This window comes from Carassius carassius, chromosome 11, assembly GCF_963082965.1.
Source record: "Carassius carassius chromosome 11, fCarCar2.1, whole genome shotgun sequence".
NCBI classification, from domain to species: Eukaryota; Metazoa; Chordata; class Actinopteri; order Cypriniformes; family Cyprinidae; genus Carassius; species Carassius carassius.
In genome coordinates, this window is record NC_081765.1 from 4,053,386 (window position 1) to 4,068,295 (window position 14,910).

The 14,910-nt window shown below is 38.1% G+C and overlaps 1 protein-coding gene across 1 annotated transcript; it reads left to right on the forward strand.

Annotated features, from left to right (window-relative positions):
• Positions 1–219: 219 nt before the first annotated feature.
• Positions 220–13,711, forward strand: LOC132152643 (myosin-IIIb-like). The gene is made up of 7 exons (XM_059561418.1): positions 220–319; positions 5,461–5,644; positions 6,434–6,568; positions 10,238–10,342; positions 10,582–10,681; positions 12,243–12,319; positions 13,562–13,711. The coding sequence occupies exons 1-7, from the start codon at positions 288–290 to the stop codon at positions 13,709–13,711; spliced, it is 783 nt and encodes a 260-aa protein (XP_059417401.1). The 5' UTR covers positions 220–287.
• The last annotated feature ends 1,199 nt before the right edge of the window (positions 13,712–14,910 follow it).

Sequence of the window (14,910 nt, forward strand, 5' to 3'; positions counted from 1 at the left end):
AATGAGAGAGTAGTAGTCCTGTGGTACATGACAGAGTTAATCTCTGTTAAATCCGATCATGGTGAGCTGATTGTGACTTCTTAGAGCGCAGTGACGGGAAAGTGGGATCTGAATCCATCAACTAATACTCCCACATGACAGTGAGACACAGGCAACTCTCTTGCTTAGAAAATAATCATAGACTTTTTTTTATTTCCTTTTTTTAAAAAAAAAACACTTTTTTTGTCCTGGCTGGAGCACTATAATGATATTTTGTACACCTGAGATTATTAGTGTTTGTCGTTGAAATGATGAATCAAAGAGAGGTCTTGTTCTCCATGTAAGTACTTCGGCTGTTGTGATTGTAGTGTCTTTGTCATCCTGTCTGTCTTAATGAGAAACAGCGGTTACATAGCCAGATTTCATATTCCTGCATTTGCATTTGTGTATCTGAGTACTGAAAACACTTAACAATGATAAACACAAGCAATGCTATTATTATTATATAAAAATGTTGTACCACAAGGCTCAGTCTAAGGTCCTTTTTTGTTTGTTGTATATGTGCCCCCCTTGTGATATATTTCTATTAGGAAATTAAGGCTTAATTTTCTTTTTGTAACGTAAGACATTAAGACCAAAGCAAAGTCAGAAAGACTGATTTGAAAAAAAGAAAAAAAAAATTGACCTATTACAGAACATCAGCATTACAGCATGGTTTTGACAGCATGGTTTTGTTTACCCTTAACTGCAATTTCCTGAGAAAGGATAGCTGTTTGTTATGCCATCTTGTATTTCTTAAACATCTAGCCAATGTCATAATCACAGTGGGTTTTTTTTTAATCTTGTTAAAATTGTGATTGTGATCTGATGCAGACTATTAGCATAGGTTTGACAGAATGAGACACATTTTAATTAGATTTACAGGTCATAGAGTTCATGTTGGAACATATGAAATAACACAATTATGAATAACGTTATAAAACAACTCAAATGGATAACAATTATGTAGTGGCAACAAAAACAAAACTATCTTATATTTCTATAAATCTTATTTAAAGCATTTCGAAGAATATATATTCTCATCATATATTCTCATACCTTCATGTCATTCCAAAACCTTAATGATTTAGAGAGCACTATAAACGTTTAATACAAGTTTTATATCATAAAATCCAACTCATACAGTAGCTTTATGTGAGAAACAGACTGAAAATCTTACCTAAAATCTAACCTCTGATGTTCTTTAACCCTCCTGTTACCCTCAAATCTGATAACATCTGTTACCCACTGGGGTCATTTTGACCCCAGTGATTTAAAGCTATAAAAGAACGTAAGGTGGAAAAAGCGTCAGCTTCTAGGTATGAAACGAACTCTGGCAGTGATGCCGGAAGTATGGCTTTGAGATGCAGCGTCTCAATCCCTTCGGGGGACCATGGTTACATACATAACCTGGGACGTTCCCCTTCAGGAACTCAAGCTGTGTCCGAAACGCTATGGAAACGGGAATGCCCACGCCGCCAGACTTGCAAGTCCCTGCCTAGTGTGCATACAAAGAGCATAATTAAGGCAAGTGAAAGAAGAGCTGTGAGTGGCTCGCAGATCTAAACCATAAAATCTGATGAATGTGAGGGGTGTGGACCGTCCAGCTGCGTTGCAGATGTCCTGTATAGACACACCTGACAAGAAGGCCTTGGAGGCTGCCCTACTTCGGTCAAAGTGAGTCTTGACTCTCAATGGTGTGGGGAGATCAGAGGACTCAAGGTTTTAGGATAGCATCCTGATCAACCACTTCTTCTGGCCGGAGGCCTCAGCCTCAGTGCACAGCAGAGGAAACATGTAACCAGAGGGTGTCTGCCCACTGAATGGCCACCAAGAGGGGCGCAGTAGACTGTAATGGCCGCCACGTAGACCCTCAGGGTAGAGTGGGTCAAACCTGCAGAATGAAGGGCCTGCGGGAACTCCAGAACTGTCCCAACTGGGCAAATAACTGTGTTGTGCTGGCAGTCTTCGCACCAGGAGGTGAAAGGTTTCCACCTCAAGGTGTACAGTTTCCTCATGGAGGGAGTTCTGGATGATCTCAGAAACCTCGGTTGAGAAACCAAAAGCTACAAGATGTGCCCCCTCAGGGGCATATTGCATTTTGCCCTTCCAGTGTCAGCATTCCAAAGGCTTGCTGTTGCATCTCCTTTTGCTTTGTAGACTCCTGCCAAAATGAGCAACCCAATGTAGGCTTTCAAGTCAGTTACATCGAAGTCTTTCCAAACATCTCCATACACACGCCTACCCTCTAAGTCATTTCAAGTACATCCTTTTCAATTGATGGTGTGATGAAAATATGAAATGCTGATTTTATATCTTGGACATGGCTGACAGCATATCTAGTGGGCCCTGGAACCATTTTGATGACATTAGCAGCACTAAGTCTACCCTGTTGTTCAGGTGGTGAGTGGGACCATGCTAACTTTCCATTTTTGGAAGGTTATGGGTTTGTGGGTGGTTGAGAGACAACAGTAGGGTCAACATTAGGAGTCTCATTCTCATCTGAGGAGGATGCCTCATAATCAGGGTCCTCAATATTATCATCGGTCTCAGACACATTCTCCTCTATGTCACTTTCACTGTCAAAAACCTGTGACAAAATCTCATTGACAGAAAATCTTTGCTTAGATGTAATTTTCAAATGAGAGAGATGGAGAACATAGAGATTACACAGAATAGTTTAGAATGCTTCTGTTCATGCTTTTATAATGTTTGCTCCTCCCCTTTGTTTGGTAAACCATGAAAATTAGGTTTTCCTTTCCCCACGGCAAAGGAAATATCAAACATCTTGCAAAAATGATGTTTTCCCCTCCCCTACGGCATGGGAAACATCAAAGTTCTCGCAAAAAATATGTTTTCCCCTCCCCCATGGCATGGGAAATATCAAAGTTCTCATGAGAATTATGTCCCATGTCATGTGAACTACTTCAGATACGGTTATGTTAGGTTAGAGCCCTAAAAAAGAGGGACGTTTTTTTTAATATAATATTGAATATGTAAAATTATAATGAACATTATATAATTATAACATGTTATAATGACCTCAAAACAATCAAAACAAATGTGTGTAAAATTTGTATATTTCTTATTTTTTATACAGCTAAAAGAGCCTGGGGTCAAATTGACCCCAAGGAACACCGATGCTACAAAATGTGTACAGGACATTGAAAAAATACCTGCAGGTTAATTTTATGTTTACAGAGTTGTTCCCATTAAATTAGGAAAATTCATTAATCTGAAGAAAAAAACAAAATTTTAACAATGTATTTACAGACGTTAAATATTGAATGGGGTCAAATTGACCCCAAAGTTAATAGGATGCAATTTTCCCTTTTGTGCAGTCATGAATATGTGTATATTAAAATGTGGTGTGTCATATTTTGATGTGTGAGATCTGTGCATCTAAAAAAAAAAATAGAATATCATGGAAAAGTTATTTATTTTTAGAAATTTAATTCAAAAAAGCAAACGTTCTAATAATCTAGATTCATTGCACACAAAAATTGTTTTATTTATCTATTTTTTTTCAGTTCTGATGGTTGACTTACAGCTTAGGAAAAAAAACCAGTATCTAAAAAAATATTTTATATTTTATCAAAGATCAATCAAAAAAGATTTACAAAACAGAAATGTTCAAGATCTCCAAAGCATGTTTAATTATGCACTCAATACTTGGTTGGGGCTGCTTTTGCACAAATGACTGCTTCAATGTGACGTGGCGTGGAGGTGATCAGTCTGTGGCACTGCTGAGGTGTTGAAGCCCTGGTTGCTTTGATAGCGGTCTTCAGCTCCTCTGTATTGTTTGTCAGATGTTACTTATCTTCCTCTTCACAATACCCCATAGATTCTCTGTGAGGTTCAGGTCAGGTGAGTTGGCTGGCCAATCAAGCACAGTAGTATCATGGTCAGCGCACCACTTGGAACTGGTTTTGGCACTGTGGGCAGGTGCTGAAGTCATACTGCAAAATGAAATCAGCATCTCCATAAAGCTTGTCAGCAGGTGGAAGCATAAAGTGCTCCAAAATCTCCTGGTAGATGGCTGCTTTAACTCTGGACTTGATAAAACACAATGGACCAACACCAGAAGACGTCATGGCACTCCAAATCATCACTGACTTCAGAAACTTCACACTGGACTTTAGATTCTGTGCTTCTCCAGTCTTCCTCCAGACTCCAAACCTTGATTTCCAAATGAAATGCTACATTTACTTTCATCTGAAAAGAGGACTGTGGAGCACTGAGCAACAGTCCAGTTCCTTTTCTCCTGACCCTAGGTGAAATGCTTCTGACGTTTTCTCTGGTTCAGGAGGGTCTTGGTTGTATGAATGTGACAGCTGTAGCCCTTTTCCTAAAGACGTCTGAGTGTGGTGACTCTTGATGCGCCGACTCCAGCTTCAGTACACTCCTTGTGAAGCTCTCCCAAGTTCTTGAATCTGCTTTTCCTGACAATCTTCCCAAGGCTGTGGTCATCACTGTTGCTTGTGCACCTTTTCCTGCCACACTTTTTTTTTCTTCCAGTCAACTTTCTATGAATATATTTTGATACAGCACTCTGTGAACAGCCAGTCCTTACAGCAATGACCTTCTGTGTCTTACCCTCCTCGTGGAGGATGTTGATGATTGTCTTCTGGACAACTGTCAAGTCAGTAGTCTTTCCCATAATTGTGGTTGCATGTTCTAAACTAGTCCAAGAGGTACCCAGAATTTATACTCAAAATTAATCAAACTAATCAAGCTCAAAATGGAATCTTCAAATTTTTTGAGATACTGAATTTTTAATTTTCCTAAGCTGTAAGTCGTAACCATCAGAATTAAAACAAAAAACTCTTGAAATATTTCAGTTTGTGTGCAATGATTCTAGAATATAAGAAAGTTTGCTTTTTAAATTTTTAATACAAAAACACTTTTCCATGATATTCTAATTTTTTGAGATGAAACATTACACACAGTTTCTCTATTTTATGGTCCATTTGGTTATTTTCAGAGAACGATAGCCACTGGTTTCATCGTATGGAAAAGAGCAGTGAACACTAAATTTGTGAACCATGCTGAATTTTACCTTTTGTGTTCCATGAAAAAATAATTGTATATATTTGGAAAGACATGAGGATGAGTAAATGGTGACAGAGTTTTCATTTTGTGGTGAACTATTACATTCATAACATTACTGACATTTCTAGGGCAAAGAAGCTTTGTGAAAGCACAGTGAATTTGTGTGACCAACTTACAGTGAATTTGTGGCCACACAAAATTCTCAATCATGTAAATTCCTATTGACAAATGACTTGAATTTAACTGCTAAAAAATGATAAATGTGACTTTTAATCAAAATGTTTTAACATCATGTAAAAACACAATTCAACTCAAACATTTATTTTAATTATATAAAATGTGTGAAGAAATTGAATTAAATCTATTATTTGAATTAATTGTACTGTTCAGGAGGTCTTTCTATGGACTGTATCCCTACAAGTCAAGCATGATCGGTCTGGATTCGCTGACGGATCCATCTTCTGATTGGGACATCATAGAAACAATTGGGAAAGGAACATATGGCAAGGTCTACAAAGTCATCAGTAAGAAAGATGGAAGTCAAGCAGCAGTGAAAGTTTTGGATCCCATTAATGTAAGTCACTGTTGAACATTTTCATCAGTTGTGGCATCACTTCTGTGTTCAGTGTATTGCTAATGTATCTCATCCCGATGTGAACACATCAAAACTATTTTTATTTTTCCTCAGAGAGTCTTAAACCTTGATTTTATAGAGTAGACCCAGTAGATTCAAAAATGAATCTGAAACATGCTGAAAATGTACTGTGAATAAAACTATTGTCTCTGCACTCTAGTTAAGTTAATTAGTTTATTTTAGGATTTAAGACTCATAACATTATTTTCAGAGATTTAGAAACATCTTTAAAGGTGTTTCTTCTCCTCCTCTTGCCCTCTCAGAATCCCAGTCACACTAACAGAGTAAGTAGTTCTTCCTAAACAGATATTTTCATGTAATAGCACTATTGATTTCTGGAAACAGGATGTTTTATTTTTTATGCCTAACCCTGATGTTCCCCATGTAGTGCTGCTTGATCCCCCATAACCCCCTTCTGCACAGTGCATGCATGGCTGCCTTCATTGCTCCCATCAGATACCCTGCTGGTCATCATACAGACACATGCACGAAAGCTTGGGAGCATTTTTGCATCCTTAACATTGTTATTATCTATTCTGACAAGTTATCTTTGTACTGTATATCACAGCTTTTTTGAATCAGCAGCAGTTTTCAATCATTTCTAGCTTCATGTTGTTAATCACAGAATCTCATAAGAACACCATATCATTACAGACAACAAATGCAAATTAGGGCACAGTTTTGTGTACTCATATATGTTTAATGCAGTTGTGCTTATGGTTGTGTCAGGATGTGGATGAGGAAATTGAAGCGGAGTACAACATCCTGCACTCGCTGTCCAACCATCCCAATGTGGTGAAGTTCTTCGGCATGTTCTACAAATCAGATGAGCTCTCTGGAGGGCAGCTTTGGCTTGTTTTGGAGGTACATTTCTTTACAAGAGCTTGGTTTTGCTTTTTATTTACATTATCCACAGGAAATAGTCCCTAGAAGATTTCCAGTAGAGTGGAATTATCAAGTGACTCTTTAAGTTGTGATGCACCTTTCTGATAATACTGTTTCTGGGTTTAAGCCTCTTAGTTGAGAATATCATCTCAAAAGACATTTTGAGCACTTTTCTGTTTTTCAGAAACAGTGATGCGTGACGTCAGACTGGATTAGTAACATATAAAGTATTACCTTGATCTGATGCTCTGAAGATTAAATTTTTGTCAGTTGATTCAAATTTAGATCCTGGAAAAATGTCTGAAATAGAAGTTATTTACTGAAAATCTTTCATTAGATTCCAAATCTCGTTTAAGTTCACTGATAAACCCAATGTAAACGAAAGCTATTCAAAGCTACAGAGGAAGGTAAGAATTTTAATGAATAACAATTTGTATTTTGAGGTATTCCTCACAAAGACTAGTCTTGCATAGCCGGACCTTCAGACTGATGGCTGAAGGTCTGGACTCTATGGCAGCTTTCATTCACCAAGGCTCGCCCATGAGACCGTTTGACCGACATGTCCAACAACCAATCACAGTTTGATTCGTTCAGCGTCACGTTTCGGGGAGTGGAAATGTTGCCACAATAACAGGCCGGTGAGTAAAACCAAAGACTATAGAATACCCAAGACATGTCACTTGTATAGTTTTGAATGGGGTTTGGCACCACAGCATTTTTTTTCAGGCGGAACGTTAAAGACTGCGACACACACGTATCCCGGAAATCCTGTATAATTCAACCAATCCGTTGACCACTTCGACACTCCTGAAGTGTTTACACAATTTGTGTCCCATATGCATCAGCATTTAGCCAACGGTCCGTGGGCATGTCTTCTGAGGCTGAGACTACACAAAGACTGGCGCTGATTAGAGTTTTCACTCCAGTCAAATACATTTTTAGGCCTAAATGTAACATTTATGTATTTGATTTATATAGCTATAGCTATATATTTCCATCCATTTGGATTACACAATTTTCATACACAAAAAACAGCTTTATATATTCAACATCAATGAATCCGATTTGTTTCAGTCTCATACTTTTTAAAGCAGCACTATGTAGCTTTTTGGCGCTCTAGTGGTTAATAAACATAACTGCACGCATCCCGCGGAAGAACATTCTAGCCGGAGCTACTTCTCTTAGTTTACAGGTCCTTCTCAAAAAATTAGCATATTGTGATAAAGTTCATTATTTTCTATAATGATAAAATAATAATATATAATATCATTATATTCTATAATGATATTATTTTCTGTAATGATAAAAATTTTACTTTCATATATTTTAAATTCATTGCACACCAACTGAAATATTTCAGGTCTTTTTATTGTTTTAATACTGATGATTTTGGCATACAGCTCATGAAAACCCAAAATTCCTATCTCTAAAACTACCTAATCATCTGAATCAACTAATTAACTCTAAACACCTGCAAAAGATTCCTGAGGCTTTTAAAAACTCCCAGCCTGGTTCATTACTCAAAACTGCAATCATGGGTAAGACTGCTGACCAGAAGGCCATCATTGACACCCTCAAGCAAGAGGGTAAGACACAGAAAGAAATTTCTGAACGAACAGGCTGTTCCCAGAGTGCTGTATCAAGGCACCTCAGTGGGAAGTCTGTGGGAAGGAAAAAGTGTGGCAAAAAACGCTGCACAACGAGAAGAGGTGACCGGACCCTGAGGAAGATTGTGGAGAAGGACCGATTCCAGACCTTGGGGGACCTGCGGAAGCAGTGGACTGAGTCTGGAGTAGAAACATCCAGAGCCACCGTGCACAGCGTGTGCAGGAAATGAGCTACAGGTGCCGCCATTCCCCAGGTCAAGCCACTTTTGAACCAGAAACAGCGGCAGAAGCGCCTGACCTGGGCTACAGAGAAGCAGCACTGGACTTTTGGACAAATTTTGCATGTCATTCGGAAATCAAGGTGCCAGAGTCTGTAGGAAGACTGGGGAGAAGGAAATGTCAAAATGCCTGAAGTCCAGTGTCAAGTACCCACAGTCAGTGATGGTCTGCGGTGCCATGTCAGCTGCTGGTGTTGGTCCACTGTGTTTTATCAAGAGCAGGGTCAATGCAGCTAGCTATCAGGAGATTTTGGAGCACTTCATGCTTCCATCTGCTGAAAAGCTTTATGGAGATGAAGATTTCATTTTTTTAGCACGACCTGGCACCTGCTCACAGTGCCAAAACCACTGGTAAATGGTTTACTGACCATGGTATTACTGTGCTCAATTGGCCTGCCAACTCTCCTGACCTGAACCCCATAGAGAATCTGTGGGATATTGTGAAGAGAAAGTTGAGAGACGCAAGACCCAACACTCTGGATGAGCTTAAGGCCGCTATCGAAGCATCCTGGGCCTCCATAACACCTCAGCAGTGCCACAGGCTGATTGCCTCCATGCCACGCCGCATTGAAGCAGTCATTTCTGCAAAAGGATTCCCGACCAAGTATTGAGTGCATAACTGAACATAATTATTTGAAGGTTGACTTTTTTTTTGTATTAAAAACACTTTTCTTTTATTGGTCGGATGAAATATGCTAATTTTTTGAGATAGGCATTTTGGGTTTTCATGAGCTGTATGCCAAAATCATCAGTATTAAAACAATAAAAGACCTGAAATATTTCAGTTGGTGTGCAATGAATCTAAAATATATGAAAGTTTAATTTTTATCATTACATTATGGAAAATAATGAACTTTATCACAATATGCTAATTCTTTGAGAAGGACCTGTATGTCTATGGCGATTCACGAAGGTATGTGTTATTCCTCAGCGTTCACGACCTGACCAGGCTACAATAGTCCACATATAAGCACTTATCATAAGTGTACCGTAGGGATTAGGGATAAAACAATACGCGGTTTGGAAGATGAATTAATTATGTACTCGCTCATTATAAACATTTAGCAAATTTTGAACCCAGAACAAGTTACATAGTGCTGCTTTGCCTGAATATTGCTTGTTCCACAGCTAGCCATATTTTAACCGTTCACACTTTTAACTGAATGAATCTGCTTGTTTTCAGAATGAGAACATGCATGCTAGTTCCAAGCAATTTGAATAAATTAATTTTGAATATGTGATTATGCAGAATTAAATAGATGCAAATAACAGTAAACTAGGCCTATGCCATAATTTATTTATTTATTAGAAATCTTACCTTACCTCAACATTTTCATGTATGCATGACAAATATGCATCACATTAAGTTCATTAGTTTATTTTAAAGCTGTATAATTAAAATGGATGGAAAATGTATATGTAATAAAAAAAAGAAAGAAAGAAAGAAAAAAAAAAAAAAGAAAATTCCTACATTTAGGCCTAAAACTTTATTTGTGTATGCAGCACAGACATTCTTATTATATTGTATTTAATTAATGTATGTTTGGAATGACGGACACAAAGCTGTATAAAAAATGACATCATTTTGTTTAGGTGAAATATTTAATATGTATCCATGATATTATGTCTGATATTATTACTGACAATAATAACGCTGAATAAAAATGCTTTGTGTGTTTTGTTATTTTATGACTATCCATCGTTCTTTTCTCTCTTCTGTTCCTCATTACTTTTCCTCTCTGTCTGGCATTTCTCTCTGTTAGCTGTGTAATGGAGGTTCAGTAACTGACCTGATAAAGGGTTTGCTGATGAGAGGGAAACGCCTTGAGGAGCCCATCATCTCCTACATCCTGTATGGAGCACTTCTGGTGAGACAGACATACACACACACACACACACACACACACACACACAGACTAAAGTAAGCTGCTCACCCCAGCACTGTGAATGCTGCCTCAGCGCTCTGACTGTGCCAGAGTAGTTACTTTGGGGCGTGATAGTGAGGAAAGACCGACGGTGTCCAGCTGTAGACTTTATGGACCAATCAGAGGCAGTCTGGCCTTCAGGACCACCTTACCGACTCAAGTTTCTCTTGTTTTCCTCTCAGGGTCTCCAGCATCTTCACAACAACAGAATAATCCACCGTGATGTGAAGGGCAACAACATCCTCCTCACCACAGACGGTGGAGTCAAACTGGTGGACTTTGGTAATGGTCACTACTGTTTCTCTGAAGAGAGAGGAGATTTTTGATTTAAGAAAGAGGGTTTTATTTTGATTTACCAATGCCGTGCAACATTGGTTCCAAAATAGACATTAGCTGGTTTTAAAGTGTTTGATTTATTGCTGCATGCAGCTTAAACAGTGTAGCAATGCTAAAACCTATAATAAGTTTTCAATCAAATGTTAAAAAGAAATATATTTTAACACATGGAAATATGTACTTTAAAAGAGTCTGAACTAAATGCACTTATGCACACGTTAATTGCAATAATAGTTCAAATATACATTAAATAAGAGCAGAACTTAAGTTCATCTTGGTATGTAATTTCATAATTAAATTTTTTCTTGTTTCTTCTCATATTTCTAATTGAAATATGTTTAAAGTGGACTGTCAAATTTATGATAAACTAAAATATACTTTTAAAATATACTTTAGTGTAATTTCTAATGAAACGTTTATGTATTATAATATATTCGTAACTATCCATTTGCAATGAAGTTAGTACATTTAAATATATTAACTTTAAATGTAATATTTAATAACATTTAATTACCGTATATAGTATTAAATGACATTTAAAAATACTCTATGTTAGTTAACATATCAACATATGTACTTTTTTAAAGCGCAACAAAATTATTTAAACAATAATTTAAAATGTACTTTAAAGCAAAATGTTTAATTCAAATTGATAATTACTTTTAAAAAGTGCACTTAAATGTTGCAAGAAACATAGTAATGAAAGGGTTACTCTTTTAAAGCACACTTAAGTGGCTTTTTATTTTATTGATGTTATATTTATATTTGTAAGTTCAGTTTATATATATATATATAGAAGCACCCTTCTTTTTCACAAGAGATAACTTATACTTCTAAACAATAACTTGCATTTGTAATTTAAGCTGGTTGCTAAACCACTTTAGCTGGTTTTGGCTGTAATTTTGATTGTTTGATTGATTTTTTGTGCTGAGTGTAAAACATTATATATTTACTTCCTCAGTTTACTAGCAATTAATTTGTTGACTATACATGAGATTTAAAATATATAATTTTTAGGCAGATAATCATATATCATTATTGTATGCATAATAAAATGAACAGTATGCTTATACTGTACCATGGCTCATGAGTAATCAGCAAATTACATGCTTTTTAATTGAGGTGGAGCCATTCAGGCGCCTGTTCAGTGGTGTTCTGCATGGAAAGTGTGTGTGAGGGGGTGAGGGGGCTGTGTGGGGCGACTGATTCTTGTCTGCCTGAGGCGTGTTTGTCCCGTGTGCATGTGAGAAAGAAGTGGTTCCCTGCTGGGAAGCAAAATGCCCTCATCACATAAAACTTATGCATGCCTCAGATTACTTGCCACCTCGTAAATGTCTGAATCCATTGAACTGTTATTTGATCCTACTTGAGAAATAACTGTACAGTTATTGTTGTTTATCATCACAGATGTTCACAAATTCCAGTAGAAAAACACACTAAATGAAAATAAAGACAAATAACTGTATTAAGCTGTGATTCTGACATATGAGGTCTTGATTTCTTGCAGGTGTCTCAGCTCAGCTGACGAGTGCCCGTCTCCGCCGAAACACATCAGTGGGAACCCCGTTCTGGATGGCTCCTGAGGTCTGTCCTGTCATAAAAAATATGACCTTACTCTTTTTATTTCTGCATTTCAGTCTCTTTCTAGTCAAAACCCATCTCTATTATTGATGAAGTACAAAACATGGATAGTTCACACAAAAATGAAAGTTCTGTTACAAATCACACACCTTCGTGTCACTCCAAACTTGAATGGTTCAGTGTTTAACTGACAGTTCCAGCTGCTCTTGCACAACAAAAGTGAATTCAATGTCAATTCTATTCAAAAAGGACATGCCAGTGACATTGTTGGTTCTCAGACATAAATAAATAATATTTGAAAGCTATGACAGATTGTATGACTTAAATGTTCAGACTATTCCCAAAACAAAGCAGTCATATAACTTTAAAATATGTTTAATATAGAGCATTATTTTTATTTAAAGTGCTATATTACTACTCTTTCCAGTAAGTCTGTGTTACTAATGCTAGTGCTTTTGTACTCATTGAAACAATCTGTGAGTAGATTCAGTAAATCTTGGGGGGGGGGGGGGGGGGGGGGGGGCATATGCCGATAGGACACAGTGTTTCTGACAGACTGATTAAATGCTGCAATACAACATAATTTTGTGATTATTACAGTACAGAAATTATTAAATATCACAAAAATTGGTTGACTGGAGCTGAAACCAAATTAACTTGCAAAATGATTCTGTTAAATTCACATGGATATACTGCATACATTATAGTTTTTATTTAATCATTTTAAACCTTATATAATGAAATGAGTCCCTTTAAAATTTAAACTGACTTTAGTTTAAAAACTGAAAAACTTATTTTCTTTTACAGTAGGCTATATCTTGTATAAGATGTTTCTACTAAAATACCTTTGGGGATTTAAAAATAGACCCGAATGAGTCAATATTTGACATGCGGTAAGTGCATAAAGCTACAAAATAAATATAGGTTGTGTCTAACTAATTTTTTTCATTAGTTCATATTAGTCTAGCTGACTGTAGATCACATAGTCTAGTATCTTGACAAATCCGAGGACAGTTAAGATCTCACCTGAAAGTGAATTGTAAAAAAAAAATAATAATAATCCTTTAAAATTCAAAAAATTTTCACATTTGATTCATTGTGAATTTTCAGGGTAGATGAGATGTATGTGAGATTCCAAGTCTTCTAACTGCTGTCTCTGAGAAATAATTGACACACCAAGATTTCACGATTGGTGAGCTTTGTTTTCTATTGATAACATGATGGCTTGTGTGTGTCTGTGTACAGGTGATAGCGTGTGAACAGCAGTATGACTACTCGTATGACGCCCGCTGTGATGTGTGGTCTCTGGGCATCACTGCCATAGAGCTGGCAGACGGAGACCCACCCCTGGCAGAGATGCACCCAGTCAAAGCACTCTTCAAAATACCACGGTAAGACACCAGGGGGAGATATACACACACTGCACTCATAAAAGACTGGGAAACGTGAGGAAATAGTGGGAGGAATAGATGGAAAAGAAGATAGAATAGGAATGAGAATACAGCGAAAGAGAGTATCTATCTGTTTATCTGTCTGTCTTTCTGTCTGACTCTCTGTCTGACTCTCTGTCTGTCTGTCTGTCTGTGGACAGTAGGGTAACACACTGAGGTAAGACACAACACACACACACACACACACACACAGACACCTGCTGTCTCTCAGGCTGTGGCACATCCACATGTATCTCACAGCCAGAGCTGCTGTCTGTCCATCTTTTAGTATTATCTTTATTTGTTCTGTTTCACTAAAGTTGTAAAGTTCTTTATTAAGTTGGTGAATTTGTTGAAGTAGAGGTCTCTTATGGACATGTATTTCTGACAGTGCAGGAGTGAGCACACTCTTCTCTCTCTGGGTAACCAGCTCTTTCTGTGTCTGCCCGTGTGCTCTCTCTCTCCCCCTCACACACACACACACACACTCAGCTCTTTCTGTGTCTGCCGGTCTCGATGTCTAGACTGTGCTCACTCTCTGTCTCTCTCTCCCCCTCACACACACACACACACACACACACACACACACACACACACACACACTCTATCAGCTCTTTCTGTGTCTGCCGATCTCGATGTCTAGACTGTGCTCACTCTCTTTCTCTCTCTCTCTCTCCCCCTCACACACACACACACACACACACACACACACACACACACACACACTCTCTCAGCTCTTTCTGTGTCTGCCGGTCTCGATGTCTAGACTGTGCTCACTCTCTGTCTCTCTCTCTCTCTCTCTCTCTCTCTCTCTCCCCCTCACACACACACACACACACACACACACACACTCTCAGCTCTTTCTGTGTCTGCCGGTCTCGATGTCTAGACTGTGCTCACTCTCTGTCTCTCTCTCTCTCTCTCTCTCTCTCTCTCCCCCTCACACACACACACACACACACACACACACACACACTCTATCAGCTCTTTCTGTGTCTGCCGATCTCGATGTCTAGACTGTGCTCACTCTCTTTCTCTCTCTCTCTCCCCCTCACACACACGCACACACACACACACACACACACTCTCTCAGCTCTTTCTGTGTCTGCCGGTCTCGATGTCTAGACTGTGCTCACTCTCTGTCTGTCTCTCTCTCTCTCTCTC